At 32.6% G+C, this 25,077-nt stretch overlaps 1 protein-coding gene across 1 annotated transcript; it reads left to right on the top strand.

The window, feature by feature from the left end:
- The first annotated feature begins 4,368 nt into the window (after positions 1–4,368).
- On the top strand, positions 4,369–21,970 carry LOC108912751 (zinc finger Y-chromosomal protein-like). Its single transcript, XM_018718130.2, has 4 exons — positions 4,369–4,558; positions 7,466–7,622; positions 15,223–16,471; positions 21,598–21,970. The coding sequence occupies exon 3, from the start codon at positions 15,255–15,257 to the stop codon at positions 16,218–16,220; it is 966 nt and encodes a 321-aa protein (XP_018573646.1). The 5' UTR covers positions 4,369–4,558; positions 7,466–7,622; positions 15,223–15,254; the 3' UTR covers positions 16,221–16,471; positions 21,598–21,970.
- Positions 21,971–25,077: the final 3,107 nt, after the last annotated feature.

The raw sequence follows: 25,077 nt of genomic DNA on the forward strand, positions 1-25,077 counted from the left end.
ACATATTTGCAAGATGTACTGGTGTCATTGCCATTTCAAAACGTTTTTCAAAATATTTTTTATCAGACTCGTTTAGTGTCTTAAAATCTTTTTCTAAACCAAATATTTGTCGCTTCCCCGATTGTATATTGGTCAGAGTGCAACAGATATTATTTTCAACTTATCATGATAATCACTCGCATTGTTTTTTAAATGTATGTCATTTATTAAATTTAATACGTCTATGTCAATTAAAAGTTTATTTTCACTACATACTTTTGATAAAATAAGCTATTTTTGCAAATATCAGCAAGAGTGTTCCATCTTAACGTTTTGAGGCAAAACAAGTTGTTTACCCCCTGCTTGTTTGTATTTTGATGCAACCACCTGAGAATTTCTAAAATATTTTATAATTTTTTTGATGTAACCTTTAATATTGGGGATTTCTATGTCATGAGCGAGATGATGATATGTGCTGAGCAGCCATATGTTATGATATCAGGCATAACAAGTTCTTCACATGCTGTTAACTCTGTTCTCATTTTTTTTCCATATGAGAAAGCAGTACTTAGCGGGAGATTTATATTTCTGTAGATTTGGATTAAATAGAGCTAGAACTGATTTTATATAGTCAGCATAAAAACAAGGATTGAAAATTGTGGCATGATCAGTTATTAACAAATAAATGTTTCTCATTTCTAGCAAAAGATGACCTATTAATCTTAATTTAGATAATTTTAAGCATGTGTGGATGATGATATTTTTCTGTAAGTTTGTTACCATGTGTAATTGCCAGTTCATCGATGTGTAACATTATCATCACTAAGTCTAGGAAAAACCTTATTTTTCATTACAAAGTTTACTTTTTATGAACTTGACTATGGACTGCTTGTGATTTTACTTGTAATGATCTGTCTACCATTACTGCTTCTCTATGACATTTTAAGTAATGTCTTCTTATACAATTTTTGGAATAAAATGCCTTACATTTTTGGCAAACCGCAAAATATCCTGGAACTGTAGACAACCTGTGGTGTAAGCTGGACTACTTAGTGTTAATTAAAAAATCTCCATTTTTTCTTATAATGCAATTAAAAATTTCCTTTCAATTGAACCTACACAACTTGTACTAAAAGTCCTTTAAAAAAAAATCATGTAAACATATATGTATAGATGCGTCGTTTTCGATTTACAGAGTGTTCAAGTTTAAAATGAGAATTGATTTTTTATTCGTAAAACGAAAACCCCTTTTTAGACTTNGTGTAAACAACATAATTGAAAAAAAATGAATATGTCATAGTACAATCGTAAAAAGTGGTTCATACTGAAATAATAATTCTAGTATAAATCTTTACTGGCAGGGTTGGCATGCTTTAAATGAAATGTTCTAAACAAATGTTTATTATTTGTTTAAAACACAAACTGCTGTTTAATATACATTCGTTTTAAACAATTGTTTAAAACATGATTTTTTAATTATTTAAACAACATGAGATATTGAGGTACTTTATTCATCATATATAAAAACTAGACAAATGTAATAACTGTACAGACAAAAATATGGAACATAATATTTGCATATTACATTTTTTATCAGCATAGGTAAGGTATAATATAAAATTGCCTCTCAGTCTTAGTTAATAATATTAGCATCCTATTTATCTTTATATTTGCAATTGAGCGACTTTAAAATTGTTACTAATTTTCCAGATTTTTCTACTACTAAACGATTTCTTATTTTGGCGTGAACTAGTCCAAAAGCAGAAAAAAGTCGTTCAATACCAGCTGGCGATACTATAGCCGTATGCAGTTGCAAGACTAAATTTAACATATCTTTATTTAAATCTTTAATAGATAACCACCATACAATTGGTTATGTACGTTTTAGAAAATTTGAAAATAAATACTCTATAATGATAAGATTTTGCTTGGTAAGCCAAAATATCTGGCATTACCTCAGGGTAATAAATACTTGCATACTCCATTGCTAGTACATGTTCATTTTTCAACATATTTCCCACAAGTCTATAATCTAACATATTTGCAAGATGTACTGGTATCATTGCCATTTCAAAACGTTTTTCAAAATATTTTTTATCAGACTCGTTTAGTGTCTTAAAACCTTTTTCTAAACCAAATATTTGTCGCTTCCCCGATTGTATATTGGTCAGAGTGCAACAGATATTATTTTCAACTTATCATGATAATCACTCGCATTGTTTTTTAAATGTATGTCATTTATTAAATTTAATACGTCTATGTCAATTAAAAGTTTATTTTCACTACATACTTTTGATAAAATAAGCTATTTTTGCAAATATCAGCAAGAGTGTTCCATCTTAACGTTTTGAGGCAAAACAAGTTGTTTACCCCCTGCTTGTTTGTATTTTGATGCAACCACCTGAGAATTTCTAAAATATTTTATAATTTTTTTGATGTAACCTTTAATATTGGGGATTTCTATGTCATGAGCGAGATGATGATATGTGCTGAGCAGCCATATGTTATGATATCAGGCATAACAAGTTCTTCACATGCTGTTAACTCTGTTCTCATTTTTTTTCCATATGAGAAAGCAGTACTTAGCGGGAGATTTATATTTCTGTAGATTTGGATTAAATAGAGCTAGAACTGATTTTATATAGTCAGCATAAAAACAAGGATTGAAAATTGTGGCATGATCAGTTATTAACAAATAAATGTTTCTCATTTCTAGCAAAAGATGACCTATTAATCTTAATTTAGATAATTTTAAGCATGTGTGGATGATGATATTTTTCTGTAAGTTTGTTACCATGTGTAATTGCCAGTTCATCGATGTGTAACATTATCATCACTAAGTCTAGGAAAAACCTTATTTTTCATTACAAAGTTTACTTTTTATGAACTTGACTATGGACTGCTTGTGATTTTACTTGTAATGATCTGTCTACCATTACTGCTTCTCTATGACATTTTAAGTAATGTCTTCTTATACAATTTTTGGAATAAAATGCCTTACATTTTTGGCAAACCGCAAAATATCCTGGAACTGTAGACAACCTGTGGTGTAAGCTGGACTACTTAGTGTTAATTAAAAAATCTCCATTTTTTCTTATAATGCAATTAAAAATTTCCTTTCAATTGAACCTACACAACTTGTACTAAAAGTCCTTTAAAAAAAAATCATGTAAACATATATGTATAGATGCGTCGTTTTCGATTTACAGAGTGTTCAAGTTTAAAATGAGAATTGATTTTTTATTCGTAAAACGAAAACCCCTTTTTAGACTTTGTTGAAACTTGGCAACTTTGTTTGTACTAATAATACTCATTTTCTCACATAATTTAATTTGCCCTATTTTCTCCAGTGGCGTCACAACAAGATACCAGCTTGATAAAAATAGAAAAAAATATGGTACGCCACTGTAGTCAATTTCTATTGAATCTATTCTTTGTTGAAAAGGAACATCGTCTAGCATGTTATCATGCTGGGTAGTTAAAAATTCAAGAAATAATTGACCGCCTAATCTATTGGGCAGGATGTAAGGTCCAAACAAAAAATCGCTATACTTACCTACTATTAAAACCGAAAACCGTCAATCGAAAAAAATTAAATAAAGATCGTCAGCAAACGTCAAACCATTGCTACAATACCTTGGCAACTCAAAAACAGAAATATTCACGGCACACTGTAACAACTAAATAAATTAAGCAAATCTAGAACCTATTCATGAAAATGTTTTATTTCTGACTAAACAAAGCGAGACAAGAAAAAAATTAAATAACAAAAAAAGTTGTATTTTTGATAGCTAAATCTGAGAAAAATTTCAAACTTACCAAAAAGCAGTGGCGTACCATATTTTTTTCTTATTTTTATCAAACTGGTATCATTTGATAAGTTTCATGTGGTTAATACAGGATATGGAAAATTTAAAGTTTTCTTTTCTACTTTCGTACGAATTTCTGTATTAATAATAATGTTTTTTAAATCCATGTACAGACGACTTCTATCCAGTAATTTGACTATACTGAATTTTCTTATCTTGTTCTTGCAATATCCACTGAATAAAGGCTAAAAAATAACAATATTTACTTAAAATAATTATATTAAGTATTTACATATCAACTGAATGTATTAGATAATTTTTTAAGAATATATTTTTTATTATCACCTTTCATATTTTTTATTTATTTCAAAAATATTTACCTAATTTAAATAAATTTAAAAATTGTCTCAAAAATCTTTAATATACCCAGACTTTTGCTAACATTTATATTTTTGAATTAGTGTAAATGCCTTTGTAGCAAATCACCTAATGCCGGCTCTGTCGCCCGTGTTAGCCTGCGCAAACTTCCGCTGTGAAGCCGGCGGCGAGTGGAAAGCAGTCAGCACTTATGTATCGCGAGTCAGCACTGTCAGCAGTCGCTTCGCTACTCGCCAGTCGGTGCGTAAGCTGATAAGGTTATGTTCGCGTGGCCTCCGTTCTACTAACATTAGTTCGCTGTCTAAATTGTGTTGTAACTTACTCAAGTTTAGTAATAAATAAGTAATAGAGTCAACCTACTTTGTAGCACCCCGACCGACCTTTAAAATAAAGTAAGTATCAGATATTTATTGAAATACTTTTTGTATATTGATGTAGTTTGTGCAGGGAGGCACATAAGTAAAAACAACGTAGTTGGGGAAAAGCTATTTATTCTACTTAACTGGACCTCTAGACACATAGAGAATAACAATGCTAATGGCCTCAGTCGATATCTGATGCCTTGCTAATTCTACATTTTCTTATATTAACTTTATAGAACAACGACGGTTATTGTAAATATGCAAGGTGATATCATGCACCGGCAAAGAACATGGTCCAGTGTCGGACTGCATTGATAACACAACTAATTGACAATGTCATCAAGGCACGTAAATTTTATGTTGAAAATGTATTCTGTCAATTTATTTAGGCTCCTTATTGTGCACTATTCTCTGTGTTTATTATGATTATATTTAGTTGAATAAAGTTTGTCACATTCAAAAAAGGGTCTAACGAAAGACAAACTCATTCAAAGCATAGAGTTCAAATTATCTTTTTTAAACTGTATGAGCAAATGGGCAAAAACAAAACTTGCCTCAAATCTGTGCATAAAACGCATAATAAATTTTATAGGTTAGGGGTGTTAGAACTTCTTTTGTGGTTAGGACTTTAAATACCTATGATAGATTAATTATCTTTCATCTATGATTGGGACAGGCGAACATCCGAGTGCCGACGTTTGTCTAAATGTCACTCGGCGTACTACTAGTTTTATTCCATCAAATACTAATCTTTGTCTGGAAATTTAAATATATTGAAATAAATATAACCGATTATGATACGTGTTTAATTATTTACGTATATATACAAGTTAGACATTCCTTTTTAAATACTAATTTACCATACTTTTTTATATTTATTGTTTATATTACTTTTCTACTTTTGAAAATAAATACATTATTAAATATACCTGGATATTCTTGATAATTTTTACTTCAAATGCATTTATTTATATGTACTTTGAAGAGGTACATCAAATATTGATAGTTTAAATATTGTATAGAATATTGAAATGCTCAGACGGAAGCATCTCTCTGACTTTGGAGAAACTAAATGAAGATACTTTTTGTATCTTAAGGAATGTAATATGGGTTTCTAAGAAATACAAATATAATAATACTTTATTAGCCCACTTAAAATACATTAATAACTACAAATAAAAATATAAAATTACAATGAGTATAATATACAATAGTGACTAGTGACTATCTAAAATGATTGTTCACTTTTTGCATGAATAATTGTGATCAAATTATGAATGAATATTAATGACCTTATTGCTCCCTTTCTGAAATCTTTCACTTATAATGCCACGTTCTTCTTTAGAAATAGAAACACTTGTTTTATTTTTTAAACATTTCATAGAAAATAATCTCGAACGTGGTTTAATATTTCCGGCCGTATTCATATCTGCACTAGGAATAAAAGACGATGATTCTTGAAATTCGTTTGTTTTTCTCCTCGGTAAAATTTGCTGCGTTTCCACTTAATTCTGCTAAAATATTAAATTTTAGTTGAAACTGCTCAACTATTGCATCATTTTGACCCGATACAGATAATTCAAACTTTGACATGTCAGGTGTAGGCAGTTTTACAAATTAAGTTTCCACATTGACTTCTCGACTACTTTCAGCAACAAATTCAAATTTTTTCCACAATATGCACATTGAAGTTTAAGTTTATGAGACTGACCTTCTACAGACATTTTAATATCACGGACACTCCTTTGTTTTTCCAATTTGTAATCAGTGAAATTAGTCTTTTTACAAATATAACACTAAAAAAACAAAAACAGATCGACTTAGGTATCCTTTAAAAAATGCTTACCTTTTTATTTACCATAATTTTCTTCTTCGGTGGTTCATTATGGACAGTTTTTAAATGTTTTACTAGATTATACCTTGTTGAAAAGTTTTTCTGACATCTAATACACTACAAAATAATAAAATTTAAGTTGCCGCACTTTTTATATGTGGTTATATTAATAAAATAATAGTTTATCACACATAACTAATAACTACTTCATTTAAAGCTAACGTACTTACACTTGTTTTTTGTGAAGGAGAATCCATATTTAACTTTTCACTTTTAATTTATAGCGTAAAAAATAGAACGTAAAAGCAAGTTCTCACGTTTTCAACTTTTCAGGTTATGAACACAAATTTGGCGGAATAAAACGTCTACGCTTATGCTATGACGTTTCTCAGGTCGGGCAAATCAAGTCCGTTTACACCCACTAAAAAAGCATTTCCCTATTCCCTACCAAGTGCAAAAGACAGAGATAAAATATAGATCGACGTTCAGTGTAACTCGGTCTATACACGATTATAGATTCTACCGATGTGCATGGCGAGCGGCACAAAGATAAATAATATTGAACCGTATAGAAATCATTTTATATTTTATACGCATTATGGTAATAGTGTTTTTCTATTATGTATTAGTCACTCTTTATAATTTCGGCCGCCGAGTATAGTGGTATGCCGAGTGACATTTAGACAAACGTGATTTGATGCATGCGTAGAATTTGGAATATTTTTTACGAAATGATAAATTTTATTGTAAATTGCTTATTCCTTATTAAAAGAGATCACCCGTTAAACAATTTTTAATATAAAATTACATTTTAAAGATATAATGCGACATAAGTGCCTAACGTTATCTTCGGTAATATTTCATTTAAAAACAATTTGTTTAAAAAATTTTCCATTTGCATCCACAGTACTTATTTCTCTCATTTTCTCCAACTCTCCAAACTGAAAAAAAAAAACAAACAAATTTTCATAAATCACAAAAATAATTAAATTTAAATGATTTCACATTTCAATTACATTAACTGTTGAAAAATAAAATGTTACATAATTAACAAAAATTGTCAAATTTACAAAGTTGAATAATCTTTACTTTGTATTTTACAGTACGGAGCAAATACTTGTGTGGGAATGATTTGCAGATAGATGCACAGATATGCCACCACAAACTAATAGTAGATGAGTTTCGACAGGGATTAGCCTACCTGAATTACTGTATTTACTGTTCATCCGAATTGATTCGTACAGACGTCTGCTCCATAATGTAAGTAATTTATTATCTCATAGTAAGACAATTTCAGGCAAATGAGTCGCTTAGTTTCATATTCCTCTACATCCATTTTACATAGTTTGGAGTCAAAGTGAAAAATCTACTGCATAAGAACTGGAAGAATTTTAACAATCTAGTTTAAAAATTCATTAGTTTAATACTTGATAATAAAAGTTGTCTGAAAATCACAAATCGACAACGATATTTGAAAAACTAAGCAAAATTTTATTGAATTAATTAAATTTTGAATTAAGGATTGGATTCAGTGGATTTTGAAACTACACATATAATTATAACTTAATTTAGAAGTAAGAAGAAAAGTCCAATTTCTCACAATCCTTTTTTTTTTGTAAAACAATAGACTACCGGTTTCGAAGTCAAATTTTTCACCTCGTCCTTAGGTCCTGCAAATTATGTTTAATTTTACATTTTGTAAAGTCAAATTATGTAAAATTTTTAACTTATACAATATTTATTAATTTTTACAAATTTATAAACTATTTGATTTTGAAATTATTTCTTTACTTTTTTAAAAAACTGTTAAACATTAAATATAATTAACATGCGGCTATTTTTATTTTTTAACGTGCCAAAGAAAGCTTTGCTTTTAAGGTTGTGGACTTTTAATTTGGTTTTTAACTCATCTTTTTGTCTTCATTTTCCATTCTCTTAATTTTTTCTTTCAACTCCAAGCAAGTTGAACATACATCAACCTGTGATGCGTTGAAACCAATATTAAATTTTGTATTAAAAACATGACGAAAATATGAATTTTTAAGAATGACTTTCACTGCTACATTTTCTTTATGCTCAAGTTACCCGAATACAATACGTTCAGATTTTCCTCGGTAATAGTGTTTTTCTAAAACTGCGATTTTAATTTGACATTTCAATTTTATGAAAAAGTCGGGAAAGTACAACCTCAACTCTGAACCGCTTTATATTTAAAAAGCCTAAAAATGCATTTTCCCAGATTGGTACCATTTTCTTATCTTTTGACAACATATGATGCAGCCATTTTTATGGGCCTTCCTGAAATTGGATTTCTAATACGACTGATCGTACTTACAGAACAATGTTTCAGAATAATGTGGTTTTGTGAAATTAATTTAATTTATTTGTTATGAAAACTTTTTATATCTCATTTATGACTGCATACCTACATGTGCTAATAAATTTTAACGAAGAAACAATTATTTCCATACCAACCTCTCCTTTTTTTCCTGAATCCTTTTCCATTTTTTGGTGCTGCGGGTCCGCTTTCCTCAGTTTTCAGGTTATGTTTCTAAAATCGTCATTTGAATTGTTATTAACAAGACAAAACCCAACACACCGCACAGAAAAATTTAAATTAATTCTAAAATTCGGTTATAACAGTTGTTAGGGTAGAAACAGATAATAAACTGGTAACAGCTAGATTTAAAGTCGACTATCTGGAGTTAGGTTAGGTTGAGATTGGGTTGTGTTAAGTTAGGTTAGGTCGAATTAGCTTAAAGAAATAAATAATCTGTAAAGAAATAAATAAATACTCGCAAACAAATAAATATTTAAAAAAGTATATAAATAAATAGAAGAAAAAGCACTAATAAAGACAAATAAAATTAAACTTATAGGACATTACTTAATAATAATTAAATGAAATATACAGCAAATATATTATAATAGGAATAGCCTCATTGGAGCTGTCTGACGACTGACCAGAAGTAGGTTAAACAAGTGCCATACACTTGAAAAAATTATGGATCCTCCCTATGATTAGGATATTTCAAACGAAACAGACATTCCGCCAAATAGCTGTCAATATGATTTCCCCGACGACCAAATCAAGGAATGTCACTTCTCACATTCCTCCACAACCTTTCAATATTCTGGGTATAGGCACCAGAATCCGGATCGACAAAATTTTTAATTAATAAATTTTTACGTATTCCGACTTTACTTCGTCAGAAAAATATTTTAAATGCAATTATACAGGGTGTCCAGAAAATGCATAATGCTCAACAGTATTTCTATGTTGGTGACAACCCCCGTGCCAAAAATAGTCCAAGCATTATAGAGAAGTGCTTACAGAAGTTATTACCTGGAAATAATAAATACCTTCTAAATTGAGTTTCTCCTTTAAACTAAACAACTATAGCTCCTATCGAAAAATATTAGAGAGTTGTAGGTTTTAAAAAGATCGTATTGACTGATTTATTTATCGATTGCTTTGTTACTTTTCGAGGTATGGGTCATTCTACATTAAGAGGTTTTGAGTCCATAGAGGATGCGGACAAGGGAATAAGTTGTAGTTTTATGATTAAACATATATATTATGATTTTAGTCCCTTTTATGTACATTCACGTCAAGGCAAGTCACTTGATACATATTTAGTTAGTTTTTAGAAGGGCAGGGTAAATACATCGGGCAGGGTAGAGACGTCAAGATCAGGGTAAATATTTTTTTGACCAGGGGAGAGACTTTGACATAATAAAACAATGAATAAAATCAACTTCTATTAAACATTGTACTTAACTTATAATCATAGTATCATTTTTTGTATTACAGCCTTTCTTTAAATCTAAAGCTAGAGCTTCTTTAGTGTCTGTGACAAAAAATATCAGTAAATTAACATGACATCGTACCATTAACAAATAATTAAGTATTCTTTTATCGATACTAATTAAGTAATTCCAAGTAAAGCGTATTAGATTTGGATAAAATTCTGTTAAATGAGTGACAAGACGGTAAAACATGTATTTATTGCTATTTCACTTTGGGTGGAACCTGTTCAAAATTGGCTGTAAGTGAGCCCCATATAGCTGGAGGTGAATGTAACAAATTTTGTGACAGAACAATAGCATGTGTTTTTTTTTCACCTGATGCCTCTTCTTTTGTGTAAGTTACCACCGTGTGCAGACTTATCTGTTGGCAGGCAAGTGTCACGTTTGTCGCAATTTGGTTACACTATCTAAAATGGCTTTAGGCGACAGACGAAAGAATATGAGATCGTGATATTGCACTTCATGAAAGATTTGTGGAGATTGTTTAAAGTATCCAAAAGAACTCTCTTTTGTTTGCAGTTTCCTTTCTCGTCACATAGTCTCTTCTACCGGCACATAACCTCGTATTAGAATCATCTACAAGAAAATTTGTAATTTTCTTCTTCATTATGTCATAGCTTTCTTTGACTTTTCGCATAGTTTCTAGCAATCGTACTTTTCCAAATTTTCTCAAAGGTTTCATATTTTTTTCGTTTTGTAGTGTGCCATATTTATTTACCAATTTCCCACTTATAAGTCTTTGAAAAATTCGTTTTTTCTTTTTCATTTGGAAGAGCAGAATAATGTTCTTTCTATTGTTGATTGAGCACTTCTGCAAACAGCAATTTTTTCTTTATGGGATCTCTGGCACTTGGAGAATTCATCACTTGTTCTACTTTACTGTTAGGTGTAAGATTTTCAGGCTTTTGTAATCTTTGTAATATTTTTTTGTAACACGCTAATTTAGTCTATATTATTTATTGGTGATAAAGTCTACTATAATCAAATGGGTTACGTAAGTGGAGAAGTGAAAGAAGATGAAACAATTGAAAGTATGGCAAATGATTTCACGTCCCTTGCTTCTATACATTTTGAACTTCATTCATTTAGTGGGCTACATTTTATGTTAAAAAAAGTGATTTACAATTATTTATGCCTGCATCAAGATTATCAGCTTGATGCAGCAATTATTTCTGCATATTGTATATGCCCAATGATCATTTCTGCTGTTCTGTTCAGCAATTTGGGATATTTCTTTATAACCAATTTACATTGTTCTTTAGTTGGATATAGTCTCTTTTCCACATATGCTCCAAATTCTTTCCTGCAAATTACTTTTTCTGGAAAGATAATTTTTATTTACTGCTAATTTATATAATATAACAATAATAATAATAAACCTAGTTTATTAAATTTGCCTCAATAAACAATTGCAGTTATTTAAAATTAGACTAATCACTTATATATATTTACTGTCCGCGTGAATTTGAATTGATATGAATGCTTTAACCTGCTTTGGAGTACGATTATAAAGCGCCTTACAAATCTCAGTAGCATGTTTACATGTGTCTGCCGTAGGCGTCTACCCTCTGATAACTCGCCTTAAAAAAACTTTTAGCAGCCTCTCTTTCTTCAGTGCCCCGTATGAAAATAAATTTGATTAACAAACACCAGATTATTTTAATGAAAATTACATCAATGATGGTTCCAATTTTAATCAGGAAATGGGTGATAGAAAAACTGATTTTGTAAAATACGCTTTTATTTTTCGAGATACATAGCGCCAACATTTCCAAAAAAATTACATATTTTTGTTTCTGTGGTAATATTAACCTCCTGAAGCAATCATTGTCCCGAGGTGTGGGTAACTGATACCATTCACGAAACTTTTAGTGGTTTCATGAAAAAATCAACTGAAATGTTTAGCAACGGAAACTGTTAATTCCCAAAACTCAATTTGTAAAATATATGACACATGAAGTTTTCTTATTAAAATTAGTTTTTCGATCATCTGTTAAATTTTTCCCATTAAAATCGGACCACCCTACATATAACAAATGAATAACTATTAAGTCTACTTCTTTTTCGTGGTGCAGTTATTTCCAATTCACTTTCACTGCTATCAGTATCCCCTGCTGATATTCTATATTCTGGATCGTAATCAGTACAAGATGTATCTTCTTCTGGTAAATTACTAGGGTTGTCCGTAAAATAAGGTCCTCAATTTTTCCTCTTTATTTCAGCGCCTTGGAGACCTTGCTTTACGTACTAAAATGACAGAGAATTGAATTCGATGATTGAGGAGAATCGGTAAAAATTAACTTTCTAGGGTTTGGAGCTTTATCTAAATTGGAAGTAATTTCAGAGTTCCATGAATCTGCATTATTCTCTTGTTGAAAAACAACTGTTTCAAGATTACCATTTGTAGCAATATAAGTTAATCTTAACGAAGTCAACGCATTATTTTTGGAATTTCCTACCTCAATTTAAAATTTTGAGCATCATGAGAATGTCCTTGTTAACATCAGGTTACCTACCTGTAGATACTTTTATGAATTTTTTCAGAATGGATTTTCTGGATGCAAAGTATTATAGCCAAATTGCAAACAAGCGATCCGGATGATTACTTGGGTTCTATTGTTATGCCGGCCCCTTAAATCCTTTGGTGATTTTGCTGTGAGAAGTAGGGTGTTTAAACGTTGAACTTGCTAACGCGTTATGGCATGAAGGCTTATAAATGCCTGTACAGGAATTCGATTTGATTGTTTCATAACAGTACATGAATTTTGACTTTCTTTGTTGTTTAGGTCCTTAGACGATGTCTCTGAATGGGTTTTACTTCCATCAACCCCTGCTTTGTTCATTTTTTGGCTTACCGTCATATAGTTTTGACATGATTTCTGTGATTTTTTCCTCACTAAACTGATTCATGCATTTTTGTGTACACCTTAGCAATATTATACTTTAGTGAAACATTTTATAAAAAGAATGGGAACTTACTTGCATGCCTCAACAAGTTTCCCCGTTTTAGAATCATGTGCCTGTCCTTGCAATCGTGCTATTCTTCTTTGGTTATGTTTCCAACTATCAATATTTTTTCTTCACTATCACTGGATGACATAATTTTTTGAAACGTGTTTGAAAAATAACGAATGTAGGTTTTTTGTTTGTAATATATACACACGAAGTAAACTCTGCGCTTGTAAACAAACTACTGCCGATATTTTGTGGTTGCGATGACGATCCGTACAAGTCATGGACATGGACGGTTCCCACCTCATTGGTTAGTAGCGATCTGCTAAATACCGTTAACGGTTAAGTATCTTATATAGTTTTCATGTTCACTCGGTGAAGGAACTTATTTTATACCACATAGCTATCTTCATGTAAAATGTCCAATTTTGGACTTGTATGGTTTCTAAACTCACTGATTCAAATACGATATATTTTACACCATTGCAAAATGAGATTGGCAATTGATTGTAAATAATAACAGTTCGGATTATCTTCTCTCGAATAATGACTGTTATATTTAGGAAACATCTTAATATGGGTAATAATAGTTTTTCTTTTGGATGGCTCCATTTTGTTTAGAGGCCCTTTCTTTCCCCACTTATCAGTTTCAACAATTCCCAAATCTGTTGTTTTTGAACCAGCCACGTGAAATCTACGCACAGTGGCATCAAAAGTGCGCAGAAAAAGTTTTTTGCATACACGCTTTCCCAACAAAGTTATTACTCTGATATAACGTTTTTCTTTGGTGGCGTCTGTTTTGCATCTTTTGGGTTGAACTTTTGTAACACAAGAAGACAAAGATGAAGTTTGAAGGTCATAAGTTGGTATTTCATAAAATTTTACAACTGGCGTCTTTTTCACTAATATTTTTTTTACAATGAAATCGACACTCATGATTATATTCCTTTAGTTCTTTGCCCTTTTGCGGCTTATTCTTATGGCCTATATATTCTTTATCTTCAACGCGCAATTTCTTGGCAACGTTGTCTTTCCAGGACTGCGGAAGCCGTTTTCATATTCTTGTTTTTGAAGGTGTAACATGTAAAAATGCATTTTCATTTGAGTCGTTATCTTGTCCACTTTTTCAACGTATATATATATATTCATTAATAACTTCCTGAGAAACATTACTTGGACAGGCTTTTACCACGAAATTGTTCGCCTTTTCCTTTTTCCAGTAGCATTAAAATTTTTGCAACTTTTGATGTTTGGTATATATCTTGAGATAACCACAAAAAATGTGATTGGAAATACTTAAATTAAGAATTATTGCCGGTTTCCAAAAGAGCTCATATTTCGGAATTTAATACCTGTAAAATTCCATTTGGGTCTTTTTAGTATGACCTATGAAAGTTTCTATTTGCTCTACTTCATCGTCTTTCATAGACATTAACTGAAGTGTTGTCGCAATATGTTTTCTGAATTTTGTGGATGTTCAGCACCAGAACTTCTAGCTAATTTTTGTATCACGTTATTCCCTGATATCCAGTGGTTTTCCGAATTTGGATTGGCAAATAGAAAATGATTACTTTTGGGAACTATATCCCTTTCTTCTCTTACTTTTAATAGGCAAGCAATATAAATTTGAGTTTCTTTAGAAAATAGTATAGGCACAAGCTTTGAACCCTTACCACCGGTTACTACACGTTTGAAGATTTTACACAAAATTTTTTCTAACTCAGACACTGCACACATGAATGTTGATTGACTGTGCTGCAATCTTTTCTAATATATACTATCTCTGCCCCAACTTACTCTATTGCAATATAGTTCAGCTAACAATGTGTAAGTAATTTATAATTAGAGGTTAAAATGACATGAGCAATGCCATTAAACAAAGAATAGAAGGAGATTGTGGGAGATCATAACAAATATTTAGGTTGCTCTGTAAAAAATGCACTAAAGCTGCTTTGCTTCTAACTCCTTGAAATGTATAACTTCATTAACAAATTTAAAAATCAGCATTTATTGTTCAAATAAATGTGTTTCTTCAACATGAAATCAATCACTTAAGCTGTAAGCTAACCTTTACGTAATTAGACATTTCTGGTTGTAGATCGTTCTGAGAAAGAAATTCCTAGGGGCACAATGATTGAACAAGACCATCCCGAATTACTAGAGGCATCGATGAATGTCCAGCCTGAACAGAGGGATGCCCAACCAAAACCAAAAAATAAGACCGGACAAAAGTCGGACAATACATTCCAATGTGCAAACTGCAGTTATTCAGCCAAATACAAATCTGCTTTGGTGAGCCACATGATGAGCCACAGAGCGTCCTCGGAGACGACAATGTACAAGTGCGACGTTTGCCAGCACGAGACCAAAAGAAAAGCCGATCTCAGGGCCCACATGATAATCCACATGGATCCGGCAGACGTGAAGATCTTCTACTGCGCCAACTGCTCCTACTGGACGAGAAGGAAGTGCGATCTCAAACAGCACGTCATCGTTCACCAGGACTCTTCATACAAGTGCCCTCTCTGTCCCTTCACGACGAACAACAAGCTATATCTCGACAAAACGCATTCCTTGCATCACAAGGACGACTCTGAGGTTACAGTATATAAATGCGAACATTGCCTGTACGAAACGAAATTCAAGCATTTGTTCAAGAGGCACGTGACCACCCACCAGGACCCGTCCACGCGACCGGAGTACCAGTGCAACTGGTGCGATTTTACCACTAAGAGCAAGATAGGCTTAAAGAATCATATGCTGTTGGTGCACACGTGCCCGTCGGAGATCGAGATGTATCGGTGCGATATGTGCGAATACCAATCGAAAACGAAAACGGGGGTGAGGAATCATATACGGAATAAACACATGCCGGCCGAGATAAAGTATATGTGCCCTCACTGTCCGTTCAGGACTAAGAACAGGAAATATTTAAAAAAGCACGTGATGCTGCATCAGGATCCTTCGAAAGTTACGATGTACCATTGCGATAGTTGCGATTATAAATCGATCCGCAAGGGAAATGTTAAGTCGCACATGTTCACTCACGTAAAGAAAAAAGATATCGAGCAGAGAGTAATCTATAAAAAACCATAGAGCGAAGGCGGTGGGCCAGTGTGATCTTGTAGAAGCAGAAATTGTTTTTATTTTTGGACTACAGCAAGAAAGCATCAGTGATAGTGTATTTTAAACATGTTTATTTTATTATGGATGGGAGCAGGACTTTAATAAACTTAATAGTAGGGGAACTCACTGTTGGCATCCATTTTTGGTGGCCTTGAAATGACTGCCATGTCCTCTAAGAACATTGACACTTTCTGAGTGATGAGGTGGCATTATTATCACACGTAAGTAATTTTTTGTTCACTAACTTGGGGTGGTTATAAAATATATAAATATAAATATAAATATAAATATAAATGATATATATAATAATATAAAATATAAAAAAAATATATAAAATACCTACATAAAAAATAAAAAAAAAATTACATTCTAAAGACAAAGAACACGGAAACAAGTTTAAAAAATTCTTTGTTGAGAAAGAGCAGTTTGCGTTTTTAAAACCAAAATTTCTTTTATTTTTAAAAGTTCGCAGAAAAATCGATTAAAATAAAGCAGAAATATACAATAATCTCAAAGTTACTTAGGTACTTACATATTACATCTGAACAATAACCGAATAAACGATGAACTCAACCATGTTTATAAGCGTCGGCACAACAAAAAAAACTGCAAGTGTTGCAAAGTCATTTCATAGACGACTGTACGTTTCGATACGTACAGTAATTACCCTATTTTTACGATATTTTTTTATAAGAATTACAAGAGGTTTAGAGACCGTACTAAAGCATTCCAACGTTATTACAAATTATTTATAACCTTTAGTTCTATTTCTTACCAAAAGTTTGAGTGGAATAATAATAAAAATAAAACTAAACAAACAGCAAAGCGCTGTAAGTATTCTGTCGGTTCACAAAAAATGCAACGGGGCAGTGCGCTCCCACTGCCAACCAATTACGAGAGTCCGAGTCACAGCCTCGATGATATATGTCATGTCCCACCCCTTTCACCCGAAGTTGATAGAGGAGATGCGTGTAATTCACTTAGTCTATGCGAAAGAATTACCTGGCCAGACCTGTATGTATGTATTTATGCAAGCAGTGTGTATAGTAAATTTTTTTCATTAATGGTAAAGTTTCGTTTCGCATTAGTGAAAACACATGTTCCGTACAATATCTTTTCTACTACCGAAAAAATGTGTGTTATAAATTAAAATATATCCACCTAGTTTAATTACTAGCATAAATTAATTACATCTTATACAGGGTGGGTGAAAAGTAACTCCTCATTGTAATATGCCGATAAATCTCTTAATATTTAGTTTATTTGACTTGAACAAGTTACTGTTTAGTTTAACATGGGAGAAACCCTATGAGGTTGAAGATGTAACTTTGTTAAGAGCGATTCTTTTAATAATGTTCGCGAACTCCCAGTATCAGTTTCGAGTCAAGTTTATGTCTGTTATACGATATAAATCCGATCCGATCCGATGATAAATCCTGAAACATAGACAACAGATAATGACTGAATACTGCCAACAACCACATTGCTGCCCAACATTTTGCGCAATGCGATTATTCAAGAATTAATTAGATTCATGCACAGTGGGATACAGGTCAGATACAGGGCCCACTTCAGTCTCCGCAGTATCGGCTACTAAAAAGGATCGTAAATTGCTTATAAAGTTAAATGATCTTCGCAATTGCTGACCCTTAAATTCTGATTAGTCAGACCATTGATAACTTGCGTTTTAAAGATGCAATGAACTGATTCACTGTGGGATTCTCATTGCACCCATAACCTGATCTAATCGCCCCAAATAAATTTCCAAAACCATCTTGATTTAAAGCTCTTGGACGAAATGTTGTGAAACCTTTCGACTTCAAATGTCTCCGTAAATGTTGAAACGCACTTAACGTTTGTAGCCAGCCAGTTTGTAACGGTGGCTTCCAGCAAACTACGCAATTAAAATTTTGAGGTTTTCTAATGTACCTATCTCCACTGACTAACTCTTTTAGAAGCTTCCTCCCGTAAAGACACATGATCCGATTGTTTTGTTACCATACATTTAAATGGTTTTCCATCTGGCCCTTTTTAGAACTTCCATTGCAGCTGTCAAATAATTGGTCGACGTCGTGGTAAATGTAGCTGTAGCCAATGCCCAAGGGATGGTTGAATGATATAAAATTTAAAAACTGAAATATTTACCTACACTAATCATTAATATTACAACAGTACAAGAGAGTCTTAAAATTTCCCAAATATTGAATACATAAAACAGTTATTGACTTACTAAAGTGTATAGCAGAGAACCTTTCTAATATTTTTATTTTTGTTGTCTTGCCATGAATAAAATAAGGAAATCTTAGCAAATTATTTACTACTCTCTACTATCACAAAATTTTGTTTATGTTTTAAATACATTGTAAATTGTACTATTACTATTATTAGAAGCGAAAAAATAAAGGTAATAAGATAACGTCAAATCTTACCATGTCTTATAAGACTGTAGATAAACACAAATACTGAACGGCTCAGTGTTTGTGCTGCAACCTTTACTTTCATAGCCTTAATGGTGCCAGTAACTCTCCTTAATTTTATGGAGACATCTAAAAATGAATGGATTTTTTGTGTCTTCTTCATACGCAGTTACTAAGTCGGACCATCTAGCTTCAAGCAACTTCTTAGAATCAGACCCATCAATTGCAAGGGCAGGAACTAACACTATTTTTTAAACAAATTTCTAGTACATTTCAGCAAGTGTGGAACATTAAAAATGGTGAATATGTGTCTTCCCATAAATGTAAAATATGGATTTAAATTATTAGCTCCCATATTCTTTAAACATTTCATCCCATATCACATACTGTTGCTATAAGTGGAATTCTTCATCTAACATAGCACGAAGAACATCTTTCAACAGTGACTCTAACTGAAAAGAAGTTACCCTGCCATTACTGAAGTAATATGCCACCTGTTGCTTCCAGTTACTTGAAATTCCTTGCACAAAAAATACTAAGGCATAATTTTCCACTTTGTAAGTTTTGTAGTTTCCATAATCCTCTACCGCCTCTATACAATCCATTAAAGAGTTGTATTGAAATGTTCCTTAATTGCCATCTCATCAAAAACGAAAGAACATACTCAATCCGTTTCAGGATATTTTTAAGACATTCCCAAGATGTTAAAATATATGATTGTTAATTGTTTATTAATACCAACGCCAAATGGAACTCATAATAAGGATGTCAATGTAATATGTTCTCTTTCCCATTTTTTGCTATATTTCTGGTTATAGCTAGTTGACATTTATCGGCTTTCCGCATTTTATAACGTTATTAACAAAATTAAATTGTACTTACTGAAAGAGAAATTACTCAGTTGTAAACAGAAGATACATCGGAAAATTTCTAAAAAATCAGTTGTTTATTTTCATTGAAATTACACTATTAAGTTACGCAATCGAATCATAGATTACGACACGCTTCTTTGTGTGAGACGCTACGTGTTTGTTGAGTTAGTTGGGGACCGTTGGAAACAGAGACTTCCATAGAAGCTTCGATTTGACATGAGTTAGACGAAAAAATTTCTGAATTAAAAAATTATTCATTTTCTCCCTAGAAAATACCCTAAAAATATTTTCCCCCCAAAAAATCCCCCTTTTCAAATTATTTCCCCTAAATTTGGGGGAAACCTCCAAGTTGGCATCACTGAATATATGTATCAGGGATGTCTAAATTTAATTTATTTAATTTAGCGATCTTTTCAAAACAATAAGCTCCAAACTTTACATGTTGTGGAAAACTTTCTGTTAACAAAGTTTTAATTTCACTCCAGGTAAATCAAGGCGGGCGTAAAGAATCTTAGTTACGCACGTTACTCGTAATCTACTAGTAGTTAATTTAATTATTGTTAATTCGTCCCATTTATGGTACCTAGCCAAATCGTCAACTTTGCCCATTCAGATGAATTTAGAGAATTTCGCCTTGGATCGAGAATAGGAATAATAGTTTCAGTAACGGTCATAATTAAGGTTGACGCGTTAGATGTGCATGCACTAGTCTTTGTCAAGTTACTTATCTGTCTTTCAAGCTGCCGAACTCTTCGAAATTGCTGTTCAATTATCTCGTCTTTGCAAAATGAACTTGAAGAAGTAGATCGTCGTCTCAATCGCTTCCTCTTAGCAGATTACTATCCTTTGAATCTCGGTTTTCTGACCTTTTCTTTTAATGACGCCTCATGGCACTGACACTTATAGCTCAACATTTTCACAAAAATGCAGTTTTTATGGGGGTTTAGCATCTCGCTTCTGACTATGGGTGAAATAGAACTTAGTGGTAAAATGACTATCACTTCGAAAAGAAACATATTCTGTACTGCTTTAAGTCTACCAGTATAATGTCTAACACTCATCTCGTCAACTTGCTTTACAGTTTACATTATGATCACGTGAACACAATCGAAGGCCTTTGTTAAATCTCAGAGGGCAATGGCTGTATGCTCACCTTTCTCAAGACCTTCTATTGCGTTACTTACAACTCTAAGGATTCGTGCATAGTAGAAAGTAATACTACAGATTTTGACTTTTTCGGAATGCGAGACACCATACACACTTCTTTTTCTTCATGGCATCGCATTGCACGATCTTTGTGGGGTAAAAACTAAGGAGGTATTCTGATTTATTTTATTGCATAGTACCGATTGTTATAATTTTTTTGTTTCAAAAGTGAACATGCCAAAGGATAGTCAGATTTCTATTGGTACCCTTTATATGCTCAATATATAGAAGGAAATTAGATTTACAATAGAGCCTCTCAGGTTGTTGGCCACAGTAAACTTTAAGAGCACTGGTGTAATAAGTTTTCGCATCACCAAGACCAAAAATTTTTAAACCGTTTCTTTCGGAATATACTGGATAAAGCTGCATCTTCCTCTAAAAGGTTCTAGTTTTTCTTCTATGGTAACAAACTGACTGTGATTGTAGTATTTCTTACTAACAGTTATCTTCAAAGTTGTTTAAAACTACTCTAATTATGGCCAGTTTATCCAATTTTTTACGTTGTTGTTTCTTTATCATCAGATCTTATAGATCTTAACAAAAACTGAAACCGCTTATAGTTCCTGCAAGCCCTCAAAATAGGCAAACCAGTTCCATCATTTGTCCATAGTTCTTTGGCATTAGTTCGACTTTTTTACTGCCAATTAGAAACAATAATCCTAACAAAGCTATAATTTCTGACTACATAGTTGTAACTTTATTGTCACTTACTGTACTATAATTAAACTCATTTTTCGTTTTTTCAATATACGGATTTGTATAATGTATAATATCATTTATAATACTACCATCAATTAATAAACTTCAATATCTATTAGAGATTGCATATATTCATCAGATTTTTTTTTGCAGGCTCTGGATTTGGAAATGACAGAAGGATCAGTTATATCTCAGGCTACCCGAAAACTTCCCTAAAATGGATCACTGAGAGCCCATGCTAAGCCCCAAAGTAGAATGACATGTTCAAAACGCTTAGAACAGCGTTAACTAATGAGTTGCTTGGAATCTTGAAAGGAAAAGAAAATTTGGTAAGAAAAATTGATAAAAAAAAGTGATTACACCAAAAATAAGTTGACTTTATTAAAAGAGAAAAATATCAAAGAACAATAATTGTCAATGAGGATTTTAAGTTATACCTTTTATCGTCTTACGGGAAAGTTACTAGGTTTGTAATTTTTATAACTGTTAGCAAAAGTTATGACAAAGTCAGTTAGTCAAAAGTTGTTTTTATTATTTACTGTTACTAATTAAAATTTTATATAAGATTTTTAATAAATTTTGTACTGAACAACAAAAAATAAAGTTAAGTATATATTTTTTACTTCTCTAAGTGTCATTTTAGATTCATTTCTTGTTTAGGTATGACATACGCATTTACAAAAATAATTTCTTTGCATCCTCAAAATAACCGATGCCACATTTCTTTGCATCCTCAAAATATTCGATGCCACTATTTTTTGTAGCGCCCATCAATATCAGCAGTGGCGTCGCTGATTAACCGTAAATCGGTTGCAAACTTCCACAATTTGAGCCCAGTTGAGTGTCAAATTGTACCATCTTTACTTTCTTCCATCTTCTATGAACAGTTTCAGTGCCGTGAGAATTAGAAGCCAAAGTGATTATTTTATTACCTTTCTATTTATAGAATGTAGTATTTGAAGTTCTGTGGCCATTATATTCGAAATACTCAGTGGCTTCAAAATTTTGTTAATAGAAAATCATTTATTTAAGCCATTGACCCGAATTTCTTCAGTCTGCAAGAAACTTGTATCTCAAAAACTAAGCTTAGGACAAAGGTTCATACAAACTTTTTTTTTAAATCACATCCTCAAATATTTTTATATACTTGTATTCCGTTGGCAGCAACATGGTATTCCGTATTCTTCCTCAAGAAGTTCATTGCGTTCTCGTTTGGGTATATGATATTCTATACCTACATTTTCACTATTTACCTAACCAGGCATCAGCGGTATAAGTACCAGACAAAGTATGTATGTAAGTCGTTTCGGCAGATACGTCTTATAAGGCACCGTAGACTAATATGTGCTGCGGTTCTCTGACGAACGACAGGTTCACCTGGTGATCTCTAAAAGCAGCTCGACCAGCATTGCCACAAATCATCTTGAAATAATTGAGAGAGAAGTAGGTTCTGAAAATGTACCTTAAAATGTAGTATCAACCTCAAATATATATTTTTCTCCAATTGGCAGCAGTGTTGCCATACGTACAGTAATTACCCTATTTGTACGATATTTTTTTACAAGAATGACAAGAGGTTTTGAGACCATACTAAAGCATTCCAATTTATTACAAATTATTTATATCCTTTAGTAAAAACTAAAACAGTATTCTAAAATAAAATGAGTGGTAATTCTTAAGCAAAATAATGAATTATTTTCAAATGCTTATTAAATAAAAGCTTATTATTAACTAATAAGTTGTTCAACCAAACCACCTGCTTGAGCTTCACAATCCCCTAATCTGTCGTAAAATTCTTGACGAACATTTGACAAAATATCAGGAGTAACTGATCCTAAAATATTTCTAAGCTGTCATTTGTCCAAATTTGAGGCTCTTTTGTGTCGATGTTTGTAAAGAAGTTGCGTTAAATGACCCCATAGAAAGAAGTCGCAGAGTGTCAGATCTGGAGATCGAGGAGGCCAAGGAATCATACCTCTTGTGGAAATAAGCCTTTCATTATTTTCATCTATGGTTTCCCTAATGGATTCACAAAACTCCATACGCCTTATTTGATCACCAGGGATAATATCTTGAGAAGTTTGCATTTTATAGGCTTTGTAACCATTCTTTTTTAAGATGCGACGAACTGTACTACTTGGAATGTCAAGTTCTTCGGAAATTTGGGAGGAAGAACACGGCTCACTTACTTCCGCAAAATCACAGACATTAACCTCTTTTTCTCCTTGCTTCAAGAATTTGACGACATTCCTGATTGCTACATTTCCTACACCAATTAACAAATCCACACTCCTCAAACTTATGAAAATATTCAAAGCGGTTCTAGCAGTGGGGACTGGTTCGTCGGGGTATGAAAATATAAATCGACCAACGATTTCCTCTGCACTTTCTGCACGACAATGCCATTTAATAATATTAATTTTTTGTTCAACACTGTACACCAAAGGTTTGAGTGGAATAATAATAAAAATAAAACAAAACGAATAGCAAAGCGCTTTAGGTATTCGGTCGGTTAAAAAATAATGCAACGGGGCACGTACTCTTCCATAGCCAACCAAATACGAGAGTCTGAGTCGGAGCCTCGGTGATATATGTCATGTCCGACCCGTTCCACCTGAAGTTGCGAGGGGAGATGCGTGTAATTTGCTTGGTCTATGCGAAAGAATCACCTGGCCAGACCGTTATAAATGATAAATCCAAAACGCTTCATTTCATAGAAATCCGTCTGAAACCATCATGTATTCTCATTTGCAACAGCTTGTGTGGCATATAGATTAGTTTGATCGACGATGAATGTAAATATGTTATCATCAATCAGAATAAAAGCCAAGAGGTTCCTCAATAATTAGAAGCTGTGACAGATTTTTATTGACTCCTGATTCTTTCGTGATGAGAATAAGAACTAGCTGCATACCTTGGGGTGTTTTCCATTCAGGGCCGTCAATATTTCTGCATGCAATTGGAGTTTCATCATCTTCAGAATCAGACGATATTTCTGCTTCTTGGTTGTTACTTGGGACTTCATTCATTTCACTATCACTGAAATGAATTATTGGTTCTTCATTGTCCTTAGAAGCGTCTTCTTCGACGCTGATACGGTCATCTAGTTCCTACAATTTATCACAGTATTTTGTTTCTGTAAAGTAATATCACATACCTTCCAAGTCCGAATTATTCAAGATATCAAAGAGTTCCTCATCCGTAAGTGGTTGCTTTGGGTCCGACTTTCGATATATTTTTGCACACACAACATGTAAACAAAACCAACGAGTGAACTAAACTGTAAGATGTTTCTTGCGACCGAGGATTTGACATTTACTGACTTTCACACAGCGCCGTGCGAGCTTGGTCAATATGACACATTTCCGCAATTTTATTCTCAGAAGCGATAAATATCTTGAATATTTCTGTTTTATCAACGTCAGTGCCTTGCTCAGGAACGCCGAAAATTACGTTTCTCTTTTTTTGTTCATCCATCTCTGTTCGAACCTTATTATCATGCAAATCGCCGGAAGCATTTTTGGCAGAGGATTTGAATTCACAGAGTTCGTTTTGCAGACCTAATGTCACTGCCTTCAGATCATTAATATCATTGACCAGTGAACAACAATTAACACGAGAGTCCAGGAGAGT

Source organism: Anoplophora glabripennis, unplaced genomic scaffold (assembly GCF_000390285.2).
Source record: "Anoplophora glabripennis isolate ALB-LARVAE unplaced genomic scaffold, Agla_2.0 scaffold779, whole genome shotgun sequence".
Lineage (NCBI taxonomy): Eukaryota > Metazoa > Arthropoda > Insecta > Coleoptera > Cerambycidae > Anoplophora > Anoplophora glabripennis.

Excerpts from the sequence above, each read along its gene's own strand:
- LOC108912751 (XM_018718130.2), top strand. The coding sequence starts at position 15,255 with ATGATTGAACAAGACCATCCCGAATTACTAGAGGCATCGATGAATGTC.